Source organism: Mytilus trossulus, chromosome 1 (genome assembly GCF_036588685.1).
Source record: "Mytilus trossulus isolate FHL-02 chromosome 1, PNRI_Mtr1.1.1.hap1, whole genome shotgun sequence".
In the NCBI taxonomy this organism is placed as follows: Eukaryota; Metazoa; Mollusca; class Bivalvia; order Mytilida; family Mytilidae; genus Mytilus; species Mytilus trossulus.
The window spans coordinates 93775162-93801014 of record NC_086373.1 but is presented as its reverse complement, the minus strand read 5'-3'; the positions used below and the strand labels follow the sequence as shown (position 1 = coordinate 93801014).

Here is a 25853-nt window from a genome sequence, read left to right as displayed (position 1 = left end):
TGATTAGCGTAGATGACTCTGGTTTGAACACCATGCATTTAATAAATACTTTGTTTTTGTACAGATCCCAGTCATCGTAGACAGACATCATTATCATCATCTCATATTCCCCCGCCCCCACCACCACCACCCAAGCAAGGTGAGTTTGTCTGTCGGTCGGCTGTTCAGTGCCGGACTGGTGCATGGCTCACTATCATATCATTTTGCATTATATTCTTTAAAATCTTCCATGTTCTATTGTCAGCAGGAATTTGCCTGGTGTAAAAAGTCAACACCAGTCAATCTCTTTCATTTGTTATTTAGGGATTTAAACAATAATGTACATTCAAAATTGAAAATTTGGCAAGCATTTGTAATCAAATTGAATTAAAATGAAAGGCTGAAAAATATTACATGGAGGAATATGTTATGTTGTAATCCTATTTACTGAATGTTTATTTACCATAAAGTTATTCCATTATAAGGGCTTAATTTGCACACTAAGGGATAGAATACTTTATTAAAATAGTTGACTGAAAAAAATTCTGCAATTTATATCCATTTATGTAGCCTATCCAAATAAAGGGTATAGTATTTGATTAGGATAGTTAGTCAGAATTCAGGATCTAGTAAGTCACTTTCATCAGGGAGCTTTCAGACAAAAGACATAATGACTTATATTCCTGACTTTCTGACAAATCATTGAATTTTTGTGCAGAAAGAGGAGACCTTTGTTATAAACAGTAACTAAGTAAAAAAATTAGGCATATTTTCATAGCAGTTATTTTCAGAAAATGTAAAGAAAATGGGTTGCTATATTTTTGTCATGATTTACACAGAAAAGAGAATAAAATCCAGTTGAGATTATCTCCCCTAAATAAGACTATTTTTGACAAGCTTTTCCCCTTGCCAAAACTTAATTTTTATTAAGCGTTTACCATTTTAGAATCTAGTGAATAAACATAAACTTACAATAGAGTAGACAAAATTTGTCACAATAACATTTCAATTGGAAAACACAAAATATTATCATTTATTAGGTAAATAAATATAATAACTTTTGAAATAGTTCCTAGATATTTGCCAAGTCTAACTGTCTACGATTTTAATTGATAGTGAGTCTACAAACTTTTCTATAACAAGTTTTGTTCGCATGTTCTGTATACTAGTTAAAGTGACAAAACATATCATGATTTAAAATATGCATGTCTTTTTGAATTGTTAGCTCACGTAGCTTGATGTTTTAATCATATATGAAGCCAATGCATTGCATCTATTTCATTCAAACTTGGCCTCAAGTCTTATGAGAATATCTTTACTAAAAAGGTTTTTTTTTTATCCCTTCAAATAAACTAACTAAACATGGACCTCCATGGCTTTAAATGGAACATAGAAGTTAAAAGCCAGAAAGAGAAAATAATCCGTCATTGATTTTTTTGCTTTTTGATTTAAAAATAGGATATGCACTTGGAAATATGTTTTTATTTCATCCTCATGTATTTTACATATAGAATGTTATGTTATTTCAGTAATCACTATGCCACATTGAATAATTTTACTTGAGTGTTGCATTGCATTTTATATTAGTTTTTATTTCAAAACAGAATAGCAGTGCTTGTTGTATTTCTCACAAATATATCATACATACATAACATGGTTTATTGTTACTTGTATATATACCATGTATACACTGTTCTTATATTTAATGTATTAAACTATTTTCTTATTTTAAAATTGTTAATGGAAATATGTTTATTTTAAGGTACCAGCTGTGTCAATTGTGGTATTTGTTGTTTTTATGTGGTTTTCATAAAAATCATTTATTGTATCTGCTCAAGTTTGTTAAAAAGAAATAAACTATGGATAGAAAATGTTGAAATAAATCATATTTGGATTCCAGTCTTATCTAGCTTTCACATTTTTTATGACCATTTATATATAAAATATGTGTAAGTGGATATTTTTGTTTAATTAGTTTCTCTTTAATGTTATTTTACACATTATCCTTTAAGCATTAAAATGTCTATTAATTTTTTAGTGCAGTTTGGAATTTATGCATAGGACTTCATTTTATTTTGTTGAAAATATCTATCTGAAAGTGTTTAGTTTCTTCTACCCATTTAACAAGAACATACAACGTACCCAGTCTTAAGACTGTTTTCAAGTGTAATCAGGTTTTTCTCTTTTATATTTCAGAGCCTTCTTCAGCACCTGTTTCTTCATCAGCTTTTCAGCATCCACAATTTCCTCAACCTTCTGTCATGTTGAGAGGACCGTCGCCTGTCCTTGTTCAGAATGGACAACAGCCTGCTAGTGCACCTATAATGACCACTATCAATGGAGTTCCTGGACCAGTTGGACCTTCACCAGTTATGCCTCAGATAGGGCCACCACACATGTTGGTGAATGGGACGCTGAGTCCTGTTCTACCACCACAGAGCCCAGTCCTGCTATCACATCCATCTAATTCTGTTTCTGGTGGGAAGGCTATCCCTTCATTGTTATCAATTAAGACTTTTCCTACCCGTAACTTGCCAAATGGTAATGATCCAGGAACAACACCTCCTTCATCAGGACTAGTGGATCAATCAAACATATTTCATTCTAATAATCAAGGTATGGAGGTCATATTTAATCTTACTTGATGATTCTTAATGTAAATCACCCCCTTTAACATGCCTGGCCTTTAAATTTCTAAAGTTCTGTAGTAATTTTAAAACTAAGTGATATCCCTTTCCAAATTCTATATTAAATTGCTACCCACTTCTGTAGCCTTTGAAATGTTTAAGAGAGAGAATTTGCTATATTACAGACTTCAATTCCTGATCAAATCTAAAGTCTTGGAAATGTTCCTCAGAAAGGCAGTTTGTTTTTAATTGTTCATAACTTAAATAGTTTGTGAAATATTGTTACTTCGTCTAAGTTTTATTCAAAAAAGAGGAATGTCTTGGGAAATCCTGGAATTTATTTTGATGCAAAAAAATGTAATATTACCTGTAACTAGAGATAGATAACTGATGTACAGAAAAAGGGTGCTAATCTAAAATAAGCATATATGTATTGTTCAAATAACATTGATATATGTTATAATTTTATTTATATTCCTAAATTTGAATTACAGGTGTATCAACAAACCAGCATTTTGCAGCAAATCATATCAACAATAATTCACCTGTTGGATTCACTCCTCCCTCTGCTGATATGGCTCAATCATCTTCACAGAACCCACCCATCTTCAACCAGAATGGAACAACATCACAACAAAACTTTAATGGAACAAACATGCCTTCTAATGGACCAATTGTGCATGAATATAATCATGGTTTTCATGATCAACCCGCACAGAAACTCTATCATTCACAGGATCAACGAAAAAAATCAAACAAGTTCAAACGAAAACATTATAACAGCTACCAAGATTCTGGAGGGGGTCATTTTCATTGATACATTGTACTTAATTTATTTTAAAACATATTGAACAGTATTTTTATATAACATGTAACATGTTTGTCGGCAGCAATTTTATGTTAGCAGTTAGTTGTTTTTGTTATTGCAGATATTTTTCTGTTCATTTTGGGTGTTTATATTTTGAGACAGTAGCTGATAGTATAGTTCTTTTGCAGTATTTAGTGGTCTTCACATGCCTTATTGGGTTATATATATACACTGTTGGTGGTCTCAGAAATTTTTGTTTTAATATATTTTTGGAAGGTATTTGAGTGTTCTGTAAAAAAGTTGTTAAAACTGTTCAGACTGACTGTAAAGTTTTTGAATTCCTTAAAAAAAGAATGGTAAATTTAGGCATAGCTCTGACTTTGACAATCATGATTAAGACAAATTGAAGATATGAATAAGTTTTAGAACCTATTGTTGATGTAGAAGATCACAAAATTGAGAGACCGACTCTAAAAATTGTTTGCTTTATAATTGATAGGAGTTTTCTCCCTTTATTTTAGAGTAAAGATATAGCTATTTCAGAAGATGATTTTCTTTTACACTTAAATGGTCAGAGTTTTGTCTTAGCTTACTACAGATATTGTTGGAGCTTTGTTTAAAGTATGGGGTCACCATTGATCTTACTGTTGAAATTGATTGAAGCATTTAAAAGGTTGCCCATTAATTATAAATTTCTGACCCACCAACAAGTATCTTGAAGTTGACAATATATAGCATTTCATTTATAATGATATTATACATCTCTTACAGCTAATGTTAAAGCATTTTATGTAAAGGGCTCGCTACAGAAGTATTTATACACAGATGGCATCGTTAAAGTTATTGTTTCTCTTTGTTTGCAATAAATGTTAAATGCAGTGAAATGTTTTAATTTAAATCTTGATTGTAATATATTTGGTCTTAAATATTATGGAAAAAATTACTGTTGAAAATTCTAATTGCATTAAATTTTTCGGATAAGTACTATGCGTTAGCTATTATACATTTTTGATCATGTAATTGCAGAGCTAGATTTTTAATGTTCTTGACAGAATAATTTTCAAGATTTAAACAAAATCTACTGGCAATGGTTTACATACTTTGAAAATCAATTTCAATTTTATATTCAGCATTTTTACTGAAAGAAACAAATCATATATATTATGATTTGACTGTCAAACCCATATTATGCCATTATTTTAACTATAGTACAAAAAAAGATTTAATACCAATAATGCATTCACTATTTTTTTCAGTTTTGAAGTAGGGAGAAACAAAAAATTAGAAACTCTATGATATATATTTATAGAAAAATTAAAATGTAATGTCATTGATATACACATATAACTTACTGCCAGAGAGGGAAAAAATCATGATTAAGGGCATTAACTATGGGGGGAAATCATTCATTGTTTTATTATGATCTCTTAGGCAATTTATATACAGCCTTAACATGTAAATATTCATTGTACATGTTTTCATCTGTCAGCCATCTGTAAATAATTCACTGTGTACATGTGTAGATAACTTGTGTAGATATGTAAATATGTACAGTATTTGTACAAAAGTGTATAAAGTATTCTCTCAATTCTTCTTTTATCTATCTCAACGTTATTGAAATAATAAGGTATATTTTTCTAGAAGTTTGTTTACAAGGTTAGAAGTTAATATTTTGTGAAAGTTACAAATAAAAGACAAAAGTTGAGGATAAACTTGTTACTTGGTATCAAATTAATTATGTTTCTTTGATAAGACTATCTTTTTTCTATGTACATTGTTTTTGCTTGAGGAAATCTGTAACTATTTTATGAATAAATCAGGGTAGCCTTTAATACAAAACAAAAACACCATGCTAGGCTTGGAAGCTCTAAAAGCGGAAGCATTCAATTTGTCAATCTGTCCGTCCACTCCTATGACCAAAAACATTTTCGTCACACTTTTATTAGAAATTACTTAACTAAATGACTTCATAATTGGTCAGCAGCTCAACATTTGATAATTATAAAGTCTGAATACTCTTTGGATATGTTAAATACTTACTTCCTATATGCTAATACGTTCAATATTTTTGTATGTTGTATGAACTAACAACATTTCTTAGTTTGTAATGGACAGGATGACTATATATGGACTGCAGCTCAAAATGAGTTGTAATGTATGTGCACTATTCTGATCAGTCAGAATCTTACATGACTATTTCTGATACTATGAATTTGGATTGGGGTATACTCAGCACGACAACATGCATTCTTGTTTCAGTATTTTTCATAAAACTTTATTTTGTAAAGGTAAAGCATTCAAAGTTGACGGATTAAAAAAGAGCTATAAGAGTGTAATAAGTTGTGGTTAATTATTGAACGAAAGAAACAACATCATCTATAGTCTTAACCTGTGGTACACTGGTACACAATGGCATATAGCCTAGGAGAAGAAATTTAATGTGAAATAATCATTGATTTGAAATTGACAGTTGTCACAAGCACCCTTTATAAGAATTTTTAAATGTTGCAGATTTTTATTATTAAATGAACCTGTTGTATAAAACAATGTACATTTTGTTTCTGTCTGTCCTAAACTGTCTATAATTTATTTCTGTCTTTATGTGTGTATGAGTGAAGAGAAAAAGGGGTAATGACCAACTGTACAGAGACAAAATAAAACAAATTTAATCTTATTGTGTTGTTTATATCAATATGAAAATAATGAGATATGGTAGGATGTCCTCTGAGACAACTATCAACAAAATTTCAAATGACATTGATGTCTATAAATGTTCCCCTTATGAGCAATACCCATGTTGTATATCTAGCTTTAAAACAATAAACAAAAATGGACTTGACCCTTCCCTTAAACCTGAGACAGTGTAAAACAGCTAAACAAAAGAAAACTTTAAATCAGTTGGAAATGGCTTCAACATTTGATGGCATGAAGTACAAAACAAGTAACATGGAATCTAAAGACACAAGTACAATCTGAGAGCAACAGCAGTTATTTAAACCTAGTTCAAAGCAAACATCAACTAATAAATGTATCATGTTTTCTAAGGGTGCACTTGTTTCTAGTAAGCCGGTCATGCGCCGGTCATGTGAACGGCTTACGCCTATTTGTGCGAGAAACAAGTGGAACAGCTTATATACCGGCAAATCTAACATGGCTGCTCAAGGACCATTACTACCAGCTATAATAGGTAATGGCCTATTCCAGCTGTTTGAGGACGATGAAGAAGGAAAATTGCAACTATATCTCTCACAGACTGAATTGTGATATTTTTATTAAACGTTCGCAACTTAACCCTAGTTTTTGGTGGGGTTCGTGTTGTTTTTTCTTTAGTTTTCTATGTTGTGCCATGCGTACTATTGTTTTTCTGTTTGTCTGTTTCATTTTAACCATGGCGTTGTCAGTTTGTTTTAGATTTATGAGTTTGACTGTCCCTTTGGTATCTTTCGTCCTTCTTTTAACAAAAACGTTCTCAAGAGCGAGAAAGCATTGATATATATAGATTCTTACATTGATACCAGTGGATTATCGGATTTATCCAATCGAGATAGTTAAATTATCAATTTTAAAGTTCGAGCCGCCTCGGCGAGTACTTAAAAATTTATAATTTAACTATCGAGATTGGATAAATCCGATAATCCACGAGTAACTATGTAAGAATCTGTTTCTCTAATGATTAAAAAGACATTTTCTTTTTTTGTTTACCGAAAATCCCCTTCGAGTGCCTTTCACATTGCACGAAGTTGTCAATTTCATTAACACCTGTTATCATATTTTGGTTCATCCAGTCAGCCAAAAAGGTCATGACCCTTAAAATCATCCAATGATCTTCTGAGATCACCAGCAACCACACACGTTGATTAAATTTTTTTATACAATGGGTTCAAAAAGGGATAAATTTCCATAGAATTGGAGAAACGTTGATAACTTATTAACAATTAACAACAGGATAAATATGATAATAATAATAACAATAAATAATTTATTTATAAAGGGAAACTACAATGAGTTACGAAAAACGAAATATTTTATTAAAGTAAGCTCAATTATGAACAAATACTTATCTTCCCTGAAACCTCGGCAATTCTAGTACAGTATAAAAATACACATGTTAGTTTGTTTAGTTAGGTTTTATGCCGTTTTAGCGCATTTTGGCTACTTCGCGATGATTTATAATAGTTTTAAATGCACAAGTTCGGTTCTAACAACAGTAGGCCATGTTTTTCGCCGCTTAGCCGGTCAAATCAAACCGGCTCGAGCGGCGTAAGCCGGGCATGCGCAGTGCAAAATATTTTTACAAACAAGTGTCATGCCGGTTTGCCGACGGCTAACGGCGTAAGCCGTTTGCTAGAAACAAGTCCCACCTAAAACTAACATGGTTTTTGTCAAGCCTGCAACAAAAAAGCTTGACATAGGGATAGTAATCCGGCTACGGCGGCGGCGTTAGCTAACTTTTTAAAAGCTTTATATTTTAAAAGGTGGAAGACCTGGATGCTTCATACTTTGTATATAATTGCCTCATGTCGGTCACATGTCCAATGTCCTTGACCTCATTTTCATGGTTCAGTGACCACTTGAAAAAAAAGTTCAGATTTTTTGTAATGTTGAATTCTCTCTTATTATAAGTAATAGGATAATTAGGGCCCCGCCTAATATTTCCTAGGTCAAAGGTCCACGTAAAAAAAACTTTGGTTTCAGTTGAAAACCCTGTGTCCTGTTGTGAAGATTGTGTCCGCTCTATATCTTGAGAACCGTTATGATTTTAAATTTTATACTTGACATCCATTTTAACCAACACCAGAGGGTGTGTCATGATGATGTATGTACCACTTCCTAGGTCATAGGTCTGTCTGTCTGTTGGTCTGTCCATCGCTAACAAATTTGATCCACACTATATTTTGAGAGGACAGCTGTTATTATTTCATACTTTATACCTGACAAACATTTTCAACTTAACATATATATTAACCAACACCAGAGAATGTGTCATAATGTATGCATCCTAGGTCAAAGGTCAGTCCGTCGGTCTTTCCATCCGTTTGTTGTTCTTAACAAATTGTGTCCGCTCTACCTCTCGAGAATCGTAAATATTTCATACTTTATACTTGGTGGGTCATAATATATTGAAGGTATAATTCTAAAAATATGTGACAAATATCAATTGGGCAGCACCTTTAAACATTTTGTTCAAATATCAATCCATATATCCAGAAGTCACCTTAGAGTAGTCAACAATGAGTTCACATCATGCAGTCATATCACTATTATACTATGAAAGTAAGTTGAGAATATTTATCAGTTTTAACTTAAAATCTTAGATTAAAATCACACGTGAGACTATGTAATAACTTCAAATAATGCTTCATATCAGATTATCCATACAACTTATTTACCCCACGTTATTGACAGCGGGGCCCACAGAGATGGCTCCCATCTCAATGATATCTAGTTATATTTGGTATGTGCGTACCTTGCAAGGTCCTCATGCCCTTCAGATAGTTTTCACTTGACCTCGACCTCATTTCATGGATCAGTGAACAAGGTTAAGTTTTGGTGGTCAAGTCCATTTCTCAGATACTATAAGCAATAGGGCTAGTATATTCGGTGTATGGAAAGACTGTACATGTCCAACTGGCAGGTGTCATCTGACCTTGACCTCATTTTCATGGTTCAGTGGTTATAGTTAAGTTTTTGTGATTTGGTCTGTTTTTCCCATACTTTATGCAATAGGTCTACTATATTTGTTGTATGGGATGATTGTAAGGTGTACATGTCTAGCGAGCAGATGTCATCTGATCTTGACCTTATTTTCATGGTTCAGTGGTTATAGTAAAGTTTTTGTGTTTTGGTCTGTTTTTCTCATACTTTATGAAATTTTCACGGTCCATTGATAAGTTAAGTTTTTGTGATTTGGTCTATTTTTCTTAAACTATAAGTAATAGGTCAACTATAATAGTTGTATGGAAGCATTTTTAGCTGTATATGTCTGCCTGGCATGGTTCATCTGACCTTGACCTCATTCTCATGGTTCATTGGTCTTTATTTAGTTATCTTGGTTAATGCTAAGTTTATGTGACAGTTGTAATAAAGCTTTATACTTAGGACTATCAACATAATATCAATGATAAGTAAAGAAGGCGAGACATTTCAGTGTGTGCACTCTTGTCTTCTTTTTGTCATATTTTTAGAAAGGGTTCAGTATAATTGTCATGGATTCATTTCTGTGTCAATCTCATTGATGACAGAAACTGAGTAGAACACAATCCTTTGGTGAGTAATTGACAAACTCTTGTCACATATAGTTATAACTGCATATATTTATTTCTCCAATTCTTGGCTGATCTGTCCTTTTCCTGACCTGTTGCTTATTTTTATTGAATCATCAAGTGGTTGGTTTCATTTCAATTATTCATGAGTCAAAATTTGATGATGACATCATGTGTTCTTGCTTTCCTCCAAAACTCCTTATGTGGCGTCATGAAAAAAGGTGACCATGTTTGCTGACATCACTGGAAAGAACATCTTTCTGCATAGTCAGATTCTTAAATTCATTAGAGACACAAGTTTTGGCAGTAAAATCTTAAATATTTAAAACGCTCTGCAAGCCTAGCATTTTCAAATTAGGAATTTAACTGCTTCCCGAGTGAATAAATATTTTATCACACTCGATGCAGTGGTAGAATCTATATATATATATATATTAAAATTTAAGCATGTTTCCCTACTAAAGGAGTAATAAATAAGTTATCTGTATAAAGCAGTACCAATTTGATATTTGTCAAGAACATAATTAAATTATAAGACGAAACAACACAACACTGGAACTAACCTTTGAAGATTTCCTAATCCATATTAGACTTTTAGATGTCTAATTTCAAATACAAATTTCCTTCAAAATTAATGATAATTTCAAGTAGAGGTATATGGTTTTAATGCAAGTTATAGCAAGTTTAAAAGGAATGTCTCAAGGGAGCTTAATTCCACATTCACATTTCATGACCAAAGTCCATGACAGCCCAAAACTACTGAACCAGCTACTGAACTAAGAAATCTGATTTTAAAAATAATATATATTATAAAGCATTTCATGAAAAAGGCAGCTCAAAAGTTAACGTTATTTTCAAGGTAACAAATAAAATTTAAATGAACATACACTGAACGAAAAAAGAATATCTGTGACACAATGTAAATTTGTCCCTTGTCCTTGACCTCATTTTCCTGGTTCAGTGAATACTTGAAAAGAAGTTGGAAGATTATTTGTAATGTAAATTTCTCACTTATGAGTAATAGGATAACTATATCTAGTATGTGTGGAACTTGCAAGGTCCTCGTGTCTGTCAGTGTCAGACAGTTTAATGTGACCTCGACCTTATTCCGTGTATAGGTGAACAAAGATAATTTTCGTGGTCAAGTCCATATTTCAGATACTATAAGTAATAGGTCTACTGTATTTGCATATTTGGTGTATAGAAGCCCCAAAACACGTCATTTTCGGAAAACCCGATTAGTGGAGGACGCTGCCCAGCAATTTTGAAAAAAGCTTTATTATATGTTATTTTTAGTTTTTGGATGCACACAAGCGGTTCTAATATGTATTTTGCATGAAATAAAGGAGCACGAAAAGTCCACATTCTAATATACTGACGGTGTATTTCATCGGAAACAACACTATCTGTCGGTTGTCCTGTTTAGTGTGGAGCTGTTCGAAAAAGCCATGAGCAAATGAAAACTTTTGCAAACTGAGATCATCGGTGCCCTCCGTGATCATATAAACACATACCCTTACGAATTCTTTTAGTCTATTTGGCTCTTTTTGAGTCGCAATGTCTGGAAACAAAATGCTAAAAAGTCCGTTGCAGAACCCGATTTGTACGGAAATGCCGAAAAAAACCCACGATAATTCCGTTAACATTCTTCACCATGGGAAGGGTTGTGGAAATATATTTTCATCATAGTAGAATCACAGTACATCTAATTCTATATTTTTGTTGCGCCATTTACAGTCGAGTATTTTCACTGCGCTTAAACGTTTATTATCCGGGTGCGATTGTACTTTCGACACTCATTCCAACAACAACAAAAAATATGATTATTTTATATTGTTACCGAACAATAAAAAAAAAGTTCAGTATTACAATGGGAATAAATTACCATGAGTTAAATCAGAAATACGATAAAAATTTTTATCAGAAAAGCAGCTTTCTTTTGCATAAACGATGTATATACATGATACACAGCAAAACTGCAATAGTCTTGCGCAAAGAACGATGCTCAACTTTCCCGAACATATATTTGTCATGTGACGTCATGAAAAGAAAGCACACCGTTACGTTTCAGATAAATTCGTGTAGTTGTGATAAAAAATGTAGTTTTAAATTATATCCTGAAACATAAAGGAACTAATATGGATAAGCAAGATGATGATAATCCGCTCGTCAAAACAAACACGGATGAAGATTACGCCTTACAATCAAGTAATGTACAAATTGAAATGTCGTCAAATGTGAATTGTGGAAATAAGGACAAAGATAAGAAAGTACCAAATTCAACTTCGCAAAATGATGAAGAAATGTTTTTACTGCAGGTAAATTTATCAATTGTACCTTTGGATCGACTCAGTAACATCTCAGGGATGAGATCCAACGATTTTTTTGTATACAACATATTGACTACATATTGTCATAATTTTAAAGATAACTCCTATTTTTTATTGTATCTGGAATCCACGCTATGCGAAAACAAGACAAAAATAATGGATCATTAATGACAAAGATCAAACTGGTTATGTTTTAACTTGACAGAACTAAACAAAATTTAAACTTCATATATTCCCATCATGAATTTCTGCAAGAATAACTGATGTACGCGCTCATGATTAATCATTTTAGCCATATTTTTGACAATTACAAGTTGAATTGATATTTATTATTTTCTTGTTGGTTGTCATTGTATTTCAATGGTTTAGTTCGTGTTTTTAAGAAACTGATAAATCGAGAAACTACTCTTTCGTCTAAAGTTGTCAGTTACATTTGACAAATGCACATCCCGGCTTCTTTCTGCAAACAGATTTGAATTTTTATAAACATAGTTTCGTGGTGCTGTTCATTCCTTACTTCACAGCGTAATGTCAAATGGTCTATATAATCACATGTTGATGTCTTTACAAAAAAACAATCTATATAGAACATGCAAGGCTAGATAGCTGTTGTTTACGTGTACTAAGGCTGGGTATTTATAGTATCTGCAGACTTTTACGCTTCATTCAAAATGTGCTTCGGTCAACGCTTTTACACCAAAATAAAGATACAAAAAGAAGCACTCACTATCTACAATCAGTCTAAGTATCTCTCTTGCCCTTCCAGGTAAGATGCGATCGCTTTCTACCGTAAACATATATCCCTAGTACCCATTCCTGATCCATATGGACACTCGCTGTAGATTTGCGTTTTCGTCTTTTTCGGTGTTTCCATTTTATCGAAAAGTTATTGTATATTACTTATTTCTTATTAATTTCCAGTCATCGTCTGGCAGTGGATCGGAGAACCGAGGCACAGAGGATTCAGTAAGCCCACCTACCAGTGAAAGTATGTTGTTTCCCGTTACACCTGTTTCATCAGCATCATCGTCTGAATCAGTTTGTAGAATATGTCAACTGGCTGGTAAAGAAACAGGTATGAGTATACATTTACTAGAGGTTTTTTTATTCTGTTGGAGTGTGCATATTTCATATATAGGAAAAGCCCACTTTTAGATCCCTTGAATTTGAAAAATTGCTAGATTTGAGATGGAACGAAAATTAGCCCAGGAAATATCTGATGGAGTGCAACAATGCATGTGGGGAAAACGGTCAATATAACAACAAAATAAAAATGAAATTCTTTCTATCCACACTTATCTGTGTCCACGTTTGTTTTAATGAAATTTAGTCCTGTGGTGTATATAACATTAAAGATACAGACGATACAATACAAGTCATGTCAATTAATTATCTTTTTTATAAAATGAGATGTGTAGGAAATTTTGATTTTAGGGTGTTTTTGTAAGCACCAAATGATCAATAGTTATTTTCAATTGTTTACTAAGTACTTGTTGTCCTGATCCTGAAATAAACATACACAAATTAAACTGCTATTTAGACAAACGTTTTTTTTTATATCTGTGTTCTAGGAGAGGAAATAAAAACTACAGAATGTTTGTGCAGAGGGAATATGAGTTCAGTCCACCAGAGTTGTCTCAGACAGTGGGTCTACTATAAAGGCTCAAACAAATGTGAAATTTGTCACGGAAGGTTTAGTGCTATAACTCCTCCGAGCACACCAGGAATCCTACAGAGAGAGGTAAGGTTTAGTGCTATAACTCCTCCCACCACATTAGGAATCCTACAGAGAGAGAGAGAGAGGTACGGTTTAGTGCTATAACTCCTCCTATCACACCAGGAATCCTTCAGAAAGAGGTAATGTTTAGTGCTATAACTCCTCCCACCACACCAGGAATCATAGAGAGAGAGGTGAGGTTTAGTGCTATAACTCCTCCTATCACACCAGGAATCCTTCAGAAAGAGGTAATGTTTAGTGCTATAACTCCTCCCAACACACCAGGAATCATAGAGAGAGAGAGAGTGGTAAAGTTTAGTGCTATAACTCCTCCCACTACACTAGGAATCATACGGAGAGAGGTAAGTTTTAGTGCTATAACTCCTCCTATCACACCAGGAATCCTTCAGAAAGAGGTAATGTTTAGTGCTATAACTCCTCCCACCACACCAGGAATCATAGAGAGAGAGAGAGAGGTAAGGTTTAGTGCTATAACTCCTCCCACTACACTAGGAATCCTACGGAGAGAGGTAAGTTTTCCTTCAAAATGAAATCTCTTGTAAAGAAAGAATTCATAGTAAAACAAGAACTCAAAATGAATGACATTAACCCTACATGAATGCACAGTTTTGCCAGAATTAACTGATGGACGGGAAAGGTCCATCAGACTAGTGGTATTCTATAAGATCATACACCAACACATAGCAATTTACCCTAAAGATCTTCTAGTTAAATCAGACAGTAGAACAAGATATAAACATACAAACCACTTTAAACAAATTCAAACAAATAAAGATTCATACAAGTTTTCATTTTATCCACATACAATAGTACAATGGAACCTACTTCCTACATCAGCAATCCTTTGTACAACAGTCGACGGCTTCAAAGAGCAGATTTCTATATCTGCTCTTTCACAAATATTCTAAAAAATGCATAACATGTACATAGTTTTAACAAGAAATATACATAGGATAACAATCCACAATAAAAAAAAAAAAAAAAAAAAAAAAAAAAAAAAAATCACTGTTATATTTTTACTTTATTTATTTTTTCTAAGCACCAATGCAATGTAACGTAATATTACTGCAAATTTATTTATTTTTAATTGTAAATAAGCCACGCATGCAACGGCACGTAATAGTCAAAGTTGTGACTGAGTGCGGAAATATGAAGATAGATAGATAGATGGATGATTTTTTGTACATCAACCAACCCTTTGGGTTCATTGAGTTTATTTTAATCATAACAAGTGTGGACACAGATCAGTGTGGATAGTATGTTTGGATGTTTGATAATATGTTTTGATAAAAAGAGTTCTTAGTTTTTCCCATATACATAATGGTTCATGTTAATATGTGTTGAACAGTGGCAGCCAACATGTATCAAAACAAAAACATTAGCAGAGTCGTTTATTTCATATTCAGTTTTTATGTTCAAGTCTGAGATGAAGGGAACACTAATTACATAGCTTTCCAAATCAAGGGGTACAATCAAAATCACGTGATGGATATACACACAGCGGAAGTAACAGTCGAGCAGACCGCTTGAAAGGTAAGTAGTCGTATTTACTTGTTTATATCAATAAAATTTAATAAATAAGGTAGTGCACAGAATGTCGGATACTATCTAGTTTTGAAATACACAATTATCCCTGCTGGAAAGAGTGCAGTTAATGCTTACACTTCGACACAGTTCCAAAATTTCACCAGATAACTGTGTCGAAGTGTTTGCAATAACTGCACGCTTTCTAGCAAAAACAATTGTGTATTTTAAAACTACATACTACCCGACATTCGGTGTGCCAACTTATTAATCAAAATCTAAACGATATAAACAAGAAAATGCAACTACTAACCTTTTAAGCGGCGAGTTCGACAGTAACTTCCGGTGTGTGTATATCTATCACGTGATTTTGATTGTACCCCTTGCAAATGGTTATGATAAAATGAAGTTCCACAACTTTGATTTTGGATGGTAGCAAAAACTCAAAATAAAGAGAGGATGACATTGGGTAATTTCTGCACGATGTGATTTTAATATGCAAGATGGTTTTAGATATCTTGCATGCATGTACTATTTGTATGGCTCTATTTATGTTCCTTTGTGCTGGTCATTTCTTAATTCAGTTTCTTTAACAAAATTGTAAAATTGCTACGAATCTTCCCAAATATCATTGGTAAAAATTACGCTTAAATGTTGAAATTGTTTCTTAGAAGATATCCAACAGTTTTGTTTAAATGATTCTGCATGCATGACGTACTAATTGTATGGCTCTGTTTTGGTAGTTTTTGACAGTACCTGACATGACGCTTTGGACTAGATACTGGAAATGGTTGATTAGAAACGATAAAACAGGAATCTTGCTGTCCTATAATGAAAAACAATCAACCAACTCGCAAAGATACAAATCAACCATATTCAATCGGTTTACAAGCATCAACCAACCATTTTTTTGTTGTAATTTGCATATATTTTACACTACAACAATCAGGAATCAGATGGCATTGTTGTGTGATATCTATAAAAACAGATAGCAGATGCATATATTACAGTATTCAGACAATTCGTGGTATTTCAGCTTCAGTTCTGTGTTCGATAGCACCATGTGATATTATCATACTAACACGATTTAATTACAATATGTAATTGTCCTTTTTAATCAAATTCAATAATTTTCTTTTAATTACAGGCATTACAAAATCTGACGTGGCAAATAGAGAGGAGTCGTCCTTTCAACAGACGAAAACGTGCAATAATGACAGCTGTCATTGTATTTCTTGTTATAGTGACATGTGTCACCGCTATGTTGACGGTCAGTGCTGATAGAGAATTTGAAAGACTCTCTTCCAATCCCTGGGTGACGCAAGATCAAGTTAACAATTCCAACATAATATTTTCCATCTGTATCGCATTTTCATTTTTCTGTGCCACTATGACAATTGGACTTATAATAATCTGGTTCGGAATGGAGTGTTGTTTCATAATGCACCGACGTGGAATTCTTAGGAGGGCAACGTCTGCACTTCTGCGTAATGATTCAGTTTAAAAAGACAGACATACTATTGTCTTAAATAAATCTGATTCAAATGAAGAATCTGTCTTTGTATATTACACTGGAAGCCGAGTTGTTTTTCCAGCTACCCCAAAGGGATATTTAATACATCTAGTATCATCAATAATACTTTATTATCTGGCCGATTCACAGGCTTTATTGTTGTGTCGTTGTTAACGTAACACGAGATGAAAATGACTTCTGGCAACAAGTCTCAAATTGAGTTACATAAATGATATAACAGACGCTTTTGTTTAGAACCACCTTTTAAATGTTTTTTTTTAAAATCAGGATGGAATGATATGGACTTCAAACTTCTAAATGAGGTGCACTTACAATTATAATAATGGTATATTTGTTTGCTGTACAGTTGGTTTTTGGTAATTAATTGTCATTGCATATATATGTTCTCTCTCGAAACACAGAATGGCAATGACAATTCTTTTCCGTATTCCGAATTCTTTTCCGTATTCCGAGAGAGAACATTTATATTATGACAATTCGTTAGCAAAACCAATTGTGCACCAAACAATTTTAGTAATTACCATATTTACACACGTAAAAGCATGTGACATATTGAGAGAGGAATATGTATACCTTTTCCGCAAGCGAATACGCTAAACCTACTAAAGTTTTATCAATAAGGAATATTTAAAATCATGAATTAGATCTCTGTCGGAAAACGATCTAGAACCAATTACTGTCTAATGTTTCGGTAATTTGTGGTTGCATTGACTTTTGAAAAACTGATATTGACTTCGTTCATTAGCCTCAGTGAATATCTGGGTTTTAAAAATATACTTACCTCATCAAACGACAGTAATTTTAGATCTATTAAGGTGGTACCTAACACTACACCCTGTAAAATCAGCTAAACGTTTTAATTACGCTGTGTTGAAAGGGAATATTTAGCTTCTCAATGATCAAAATTGGTGTTTGTTAACTGCTATATAACCAGTGTAATTTTTCTGACAAAACGGTTGGTTCAAAATTTTTGATTCTTTTTATATTTTTGTTAAAGGATCAAAGTAAATACTTTGTCAAAATTTTATGAAAATTAAACGAGTCAAATTAATTTTAGCGAAAGTGTTAGATACCACCTTAAACGTTTAGCCGGAAATTACTGATTACTGATAGTATCTATATATTGATTTAATATGTTTATTTGTTGTTTGACGCTCTTAAAATCTAAACCAATGCAAAACAGCAAAGTTTTATTTATGTAAAAAGTCATCGAAAGCTATTGTCTTCTAGTGCGAAGAACCATATCTACTTAGTCGTTCTGTCTGTATATCATAAGAGTCGAAGCCAGTTTTCATGGTATGCTGTCTTAAAAGATGAAATAGTCAGTCGTATATCTGTCCACTTTTTCCACGAAAACGGAGCTGGTACAAATTGGGTACATCACGTCGCGTCGTGATCTATATATGGTGTTTAACTGTGGGAACTGGCTTGGTGAATATTATGCACTACTAGTATTTTTGATTTGTACAATTAATGCAAGTTGACTAAGAATTTTAAGTAAACTGTCGGTGATAATAAGCTGCGTTTTGTACTTTTATATAAGCTTAATGACTTAATATATATAAAATCTTAATAGTTCTCAAATTACAAAATGTAAATTTTTATTCAATCGAAACATTGTAATCTATAATACATTACTTTGAAAAATAGACAAAATTATATATATAAAAAAAAAGCACAAAAAATTGCTTTCGGCCGTACGGTATTATACTGGATGTGTAGTGATTGATAATTTAATCTTAGATTATTTGTTGCTTATTTATGTTTTTGTACAGTTCTTTTATTTTTCTGTTGCACCAATGTCTCAAGATAAGGGGGAGTGTTGGAGCCTGTAATTCAGTGGTTGTCGTTGCTGTGTAATATATTCGTTTTTCGTTTATTATATTGTACATAAATTAGGCCGTTAGTTTTCTCGTTTGAGTTGTTATACATTTGTCTCAAGCTTCTCGGGTCCTTTTATAGCTGACTATGCGACACGACTTTGCTCAGCGTTGAAGGCCGTACGGTGACCTATCTTTGTTAATATCTGTGTCAGTTGGTCTCTTGTCAATAGTTTTCTCATAGGCAATCATATCACATCTTCTTTTTTTATGTATTATTGTTAACTTCAATGTCATTTGGTCTCTTGTAGAGAGTTGTCTTATTGTCTATCATACCATGCACATCTTTTTTTTTATATAAAATAAAAAAATTACATCACTGCGTTAGATTATATCGACTTTTACAATTTTGGGAGACTATTAAAAAATATATATGTCTTTAAAAAATATATACCTTTTTAACAATATTTTGGTTAAGAACAGGTGAATTACAGGTAGATATCAAGATCCAGTCCTTAAGAGGACCCCATAATCCCTAATGTTATTTTAGTCTAATTACCAAATGTTGGAGAAACGTGACCACACCCTAAAAAGGAGGGGAAAGGTAGGACCAATTTTCCTTGTGTATTCACTCATATGTGCAAAATCAGAAGTTCGATAAAATATACTGGCAATTATATTCTTAAAAGATTCAATTTCACATTCTTAGTCAGTTACTCAGTTTCAAAATAACAAGCTTTTCATAGCATTTAGGTTAGTCATGTGTATGTTCTCTGTGTATATGAATTGCCTAACCTTATGTCGCGTGTGGACACCCTTGTTCCTTGGTCTTTTAGTGGAAAGCTTTCTCATTGGTAATCATGCCACGTCTTCTTTTTCCCCCTGTTGAAGATTGTACCCGAAATAGATGCCACGTAGATTAGGCCGTTAATTTTCTCGTTTAAAGTGTTTTACACTTGTAATTTCGGGGCCTTTTATGCGGTATGGGCTTTGCTCATTTTGAAAACCGCACGGTGACCTATAGTTGTTAATTTCTGTGTCATTTGGTCTATTGTGGAGAGTTGTCTCATTAGCAATCATACCACATTTTAATAAAGCACAATGAAATAAGGGAAAAACACAAATATAACTGAAACTGTAAGAGATAAATGCCATGAAATGACGATTTTTGACTTTTTATGTCTCTTTTTAAAATAAATAATGGACAATAAATGTAAACATTTAAAAGTTGATTAGCTGTACGAGATCTTCCGATATCCAACTCAGATATTACTTCACCAAAATGGTCAGAGTTATATCCAACTTAGAGATTACTACACCAAAAGTGGTCAGTTTATTAATAAGTGTACATTGACTACTTTTTATTCCATAACTTTCCCAAAAAATCAATACTACCATTTATGAATGAAGTCGGAGACATATACTACCATCCCAGATGATAGTAACTATCGTATTATTGGGTGAAATTAGAGCAAATTGTCCAGTAATGAAATCATTACTCGTAATAAATGAAACAAGGAGATTGTGAATTATTAAGTTCTATAATAAACATTGATAAGCTTTTATGATTATTGTGAAATCCATTTATCGACCAGTACAATACGATATGTCCTTTGTTTCCACGTTTCACCTTTAACCAGTAAATTACAAAATATATATATCAACAATACATAAAAGCCATTCATATAGAATTGTTTGGACAGTTAGATACATATGAAATACTTGTAAGATAAGGACTGGGCATTAAGGAATACTAAAAAGATTTTTACATGCATATAAAACTTCACTGACGACGTCATTTAAGAGGTCTTTGTATGATTGGGAACACAAATAAACGGATGTTTGCTTACTTAGCATAGAATCACAAATATCTGATCCATGACGGGTTTTTTTTTCGTGAAAACAATCACAGTTATCAAACTTGTGTCTGCTGGTTAAATTGCTTACGAAGATATTAATGACTCTTTAACTGCAATTTAAATATCCCTTTTCACAATTTACAGTTTAATTTATAATGGTCGTATAAAGGCAAACATATATAGATCTATGAACAATTTCAAGAAGAAATGAAAAGGTATAAACCATGGAATGAAATATTTGTTGCTCTTGATTTATGGAGATATGGAGATTTTTTTTTATCTTCGAAAAGACATATATAGACATATTTATGTAGAATGGTGTCTAAAATATGAAACTCCTACCCTTGAAAATTTATAAACCGACAGACATTCTTTGACCAATTATTTCCTGTCATAGGTGGAGTTGAGATAATTTTGTTGCTTTTAGGAAAACTAATTACTGAGGTTTCATATTGGAAAAGTTGAAGTCGTTCGAATATTTTAAAAGAATTTTAAATGTTTTTAAATGCGCACTGATTTCTGGTATTCTGGGTTTAAACAATTACATTTATTTAGATAAATCATCTCATAACAATGTTATACACATGATATAAATAAGAATATAAATATCTAGGATTAAGAAACAAACGGAGTTGTTTTTACAAATGCGTTTCCTAGTATACAAGTAAGATCAAGTAATGCACTTATTGATCAAAGTACAAATATAAATATTGGCATGCTATTCAATACATATCGTATATATGGAAAAGGTGACATATGTACAGTAGTCGAAGAAAAGAATAACCATGACATTTTGTTATGTAAACAGTGTGAAATTCTTGATTTAATTTTTCTTTATGATAAAGCAGTACCGTCAAGTATTTAAAAAAGTTTGCTTTTGATTATGTATTTCTACACCAAACAAAATAAAAGTCCACCCTGAGGGCATTGATTAGTTGAACCAAAAAGCAAAATATTGGTGTCAACTTGGACGGACTTCATTGACTAGACAACGTTTGAAGAAGAACTGGTAACATGTCTGCATTAACTACATATAAGTCGTCTTAAAGGGGGACCAGAAACCCGGCCCTTTTCCTAAAACCGCCCCTGATTAAGCGAACATGTATAATTTGTCCAAGTTAGATATACATCCAATTTGAGACTTTTCTATTTTGAGTGCTGATTTGTTTTTTATTGGAATAATGTAAGAGATTTAAACTTTCTGGTGTTTAAAGTCAGTGTGTTCCATATATAGGATTCTTGCTGTTGGGATAAACTATTCAGAATATATTAAAGCGGGTCCGTTTGTTTAACTAAGTAATAGTATTTCTTTGTCGTGTATAATGGTCTTGACTTTACTTCCCACTGAATCATACATTAAGTCTCTTAAATACTCTGGAGTTTTTATTATTCAAAATTTTATACAAAAAGAATTAATCTACGATTACATTGTCTATGATATAATTTTTTCCGTCGATTTTCAGCGTATTTTTTTATTAATACTGGTTAGTTTAGTACACTCCATGGCAATACGTGTAGCATCTAGCCAGAAATTCTCAAATTCTAATCTAGAGAGTCCCAAACGACGTTTGCATATTTGAGAATTGGGCGAACAATATGATTTGCAAAATTTTTCAAGAGTAAACCTGTCAAGATATTTTTTCATTTTCCTCATTATATAAAAAAGAAGATGTGGTATGATTGACAATGAGACAACTATTCACAAAAGACCAAAATGACACAGACATTAACAACTATAGGTCACCGTACGGTCTTCAACAATGAGAAAAGCTCATACCGCATAGTCAGCTATAAAAGGCCCCGATAAGATAATGTAAAACAATTCAAACGAGAAAACTAACGGCCTTATTTATGTAAAAAAAATGAACGAAAAACAAATATGTAACACATGAACAAACGACAACCACTGAATTTACAGGCTCCTGACTTGGGACAGGCACATACATAAATAATGTGGCGGGGTTAAACATGTTAGCGGGATCCCAACCCTCCCCTAACCTGGGACAGTGGTATAACAGTACAACATAAGAACGAACTATAAAAATCAGTTGAAAAAGGCTTAACCCATCAGATGAACAAAAATGCAAGTGGACGGTGCCGGGTACTTATACATCCCGACACAAAAAGACACAATTAACAGATCTAAGAGTACTCGCAGTTATCTGACAGCCAGTTCAAAGCCACTAAAAAACAATAAAAAACCATGCATCTAAGACTTAACTATCAATCCGTACACATCCAACATCCAATAATTTAATTTAGGATGTATCGCGTCTTATGATTGGCTGACGTTATTTTGTTATCAGCCCATAGAAATAATTTAGTCATGTGACCGTGACGTCATCAACGTTTTTTTCATGGTTTTCTACGGTTTAAAATGGAATTTAGAATTAAATTATAAGAAATGACTGTAATATTTTTTCTGTCTATTCGAAATAACATAAAAAATGAGTTGCACACTGTTACACAACCCGCTACGCGTGTTATTCAGTGTGCATCAAATTGTTTTTGTTATTTCTTCATACTGTAGACAGAAAAAATATTACACTCATTCCTTAAATGGATTTGGTGTAAAAACGTCATAAACAGCCAGAGAAAAACATGACCTTGTGCAATGCCAAGTTACAGGTATAGACAGATTGTAGATCCATGAATATGTATATGTATGTAACATACTAGTAATATTTAGTTAGCTTTTAATTTACTGATAACAAAATAAACACTTATACCAATAAAAACAATATTCAATGATTTTATTACCGTGTTGAATAGGTAACCTTTTAGAATAAATTTAATTAAAGGAGAGACAAGTTTACATGGATTATTTCTAAATTTCCGGGCACGGTTAACAACATTTCCGTAAAAATGAGGATGTGTTTGAAATAAGTTTTCTACAGGTACAACCAAACTTCAATAACAAAGCTTTATATCTATGGAAAAATTTAGTAAAGGTTTAAAGAAATTTATGGTAACCACGGGTGTCATTCAGTTTATCGAGAGAAATGATCGTGAAAGAATATCTAACGGCGGTCATGTATTGAGAGACGATCGTGAAAGTTCTGGTAACGGAGCGTGAAAGACATTTAATCGAGAAGACATATGAAAAGTCAGTAAATATTCTAATTTAATTAATTACACTGACACATTTACGACAAAATAAAACTGTCTGTCAAAATTGTTCAACAGTATGATCAGTATGTCAGACTATCCAGTTTCAAAAGTACATAGTTATTACAAAACGATAAAAGGCAGATTGCTTCTCGACATTTCAATGACATAAAAAATGTAAACAAACACGAAATTCGACTAGATAAACTACGTTTATCAGAATAAGGGCATTGTATTTGAATTAATTAAACAGTTCTCATAGTTATTTTGTTTAAATATCATCTGAAACTTGGTGAATAAAGAACTGTTTACACAAACTTGATTTTTTGGATCGTGAAAGATCACGTACCGCATATTTGAAGATCGTGAAAAGGATCGTGAAAGATCTGATGTTACGAAGACGTTCAAATTATTCTTCCATTATATGATAATTGATATTTGTTATTGGTATTGAGAAAGGCTAGATAGGTCAACATCCTCAATAGCTATAGGTTTGAGCATTTCATAGTATTATTATTTTCAGAAAATGAAAAGAAATAACAACTAAGAAAAGACAATGGGTGACAAAACGCCGAAAATACATTAAAATTATTATTTAGGCATCTGTGAACATGTTATTTGAAAAATAGTTGGATGATTGCAGGATGAAGTTTTTTATTGTCATGTGAAGTACTCACTTATCATGAGTTATAGGATACCCATATTTTGTTTATTGGATACTATAAACTAAATGTCCGTTAGACAGGATTTGCCTCATTTCATGGATGAAGATTCATTTTAGTGGTCAAGTTCGTATTGAGGATAACTGTATGTTGTTAAGATTGTAAGGTGTATATTTTCGACTTGTGCAAGGTTTCAACTAACATTGAACTCATTATCATGCATCATTCGGCAATGTTTGTTATATGTTGTTTGGCCGTTGGAATATATACCTGTATGCTATAGCGACAAGGTGTTTCGTATATGGTGCACATGTCTGTCTGCATGTTTCTTATATGAACATGATGACTTCAATTGTGTTTGATTTATTAAATGATAGTAAGATGTCTATGTCGCTGGCGGTTCATATACTTTTGACCTTATGTTCCGAGTTAATTGGCCAAGCATAACTTTTACATTTGTCAGTTTCTATTATAAGGCACCGTAATGATCGGAACACATTTATTCGGTGTACGGGATATTTGTAGAGATCTGTATGGGATGGTTCATCTGACCTTGACCTTTTTTATGAAACATTAACAATCTTATGCGCATTTGACACTTCTAGTAAAATCCTTGATATTATAGACGTTCAACATATATAATATCATAAGTAAAGCAAACAAGACATTACAGCATTTGCGCTTTGGTATTCTATAGTATGTACTATATAGTTAAATCAATCCTTATCTGCGTTGTTTATAAAGAACCCCAAAAGATCTGTTGCACAAAATGTTGGTTATCGTTCAATTTCAAATTACACATGAAATGTGCTATTTTTGCTATGATTTTTAGATTGATGGATAACATTTTGGTTTAAACGTTGCATATCCATATTATTGGCTAACTAGTGTCGGTCTGCCTGAAGTGCACTGTGCACTAGACCGATTTACAGAGCTGAATCTTTCACACTTATTTAGACACGTTATTATTATTATTTATTTTTTTTAACTTTCGAGGTAAAGTGTTGAATAGAAAAAAAATAATAGCTTTAATGTTCATCCTTATCAAAATAGTTAAAGTCTTCAACCACTTGCAGATTTATCAAATGGTAAAAGAAATACTGATTTCTGATTACTAGTATTAAGTCTGGTCACGCATTTTCTTTCACGATCGAAATAATACGTTGCCTGATCTTTCACGATCAAGTTTGATGGAAATTCAACAAATTCAAGGTTTTCATAAACAATTTAACGCTTTTAATGGAAGAACATACTTTGATTTTACTGAACTATCAGATACACCAAAGATTAAATTTCAAATATATCATGATATTCTGAAATATGACCATTATAGGTACAAAAAGCGTGTTATTTGTAATTAATTTCATAGACACGCATTGCGCCTTTTGTGTTTTTTCAAAAAAAACTTCATATTTTCTTTATCTTCTTTCACAGTTATGTTGAGGAAGTCAACCCATTTTGACAGACATATTTTTTTGTTCGGATTTGTTCCGGGATTTGAAAATTAATCGATTTTTTTCAAAGATTCTGAACAAGAATGTACATTAATGTCTTTCACGATCCGTTACCAGAACTTTCACGATCGTCTCTCAATACTTGAC

The 25853-nt window shown here is 32.6% G+C and overlaps 2 protein-coding genes across 3 annotated transcripts in view; both read left to right on the top strand.

The window, feature by feature from the left end:
- Positions 1-6088, top strand: part of LOC134691246 (mucin-4-like) — a 38590-nt gene extending 32502 nt beyond the window's left edge. Inside the window, exons 27-29 of one of the 2 annotated variants that reach the window (XM_063551632.1) lie at positions 65-139; positions 2176-2595; positions 3101-6088. In XM_063551632.1, the coding sequence (XP_063407702.1) occupies positions 65-139; positions 2176-2595; positions 3101-3423 (818 nt within the window). In that variant the 3' untranslated portion in view covers positions 3424-6088. The remainder of the gene's footprint in view (positions 1-64; positions 140-2175; positions 2596-3100) is intronic. The other variant, XM_063551642.1, reaches the window with a different exon arrangement.
- Positions 6089-11686: 5598 nt separating this feature from the next.
- LOC134691239 (E3 ubiquitin-protein ligase MARCHF8-like) lies at positions 11687-17024 on the top strand. Its single transcript, XM_063551620.1, has 4 exons — positions 11687-11995; positions 12929-13082; positions 13579-13748; positions 16417-17024. The coding sequence occupies exons 1-4, from the start codon at positions 11816-11818 to the stop codon at positions 16771-16773; spliced, it is 861 nt and encodes a 286-aa protein (XP_063407690.1). The 5' UTR covers positions 11687-11815; the 3' UTR covers positions 16774-17024.
- Positions 17025-25853: the final 8829 nt, after the last annotated feature.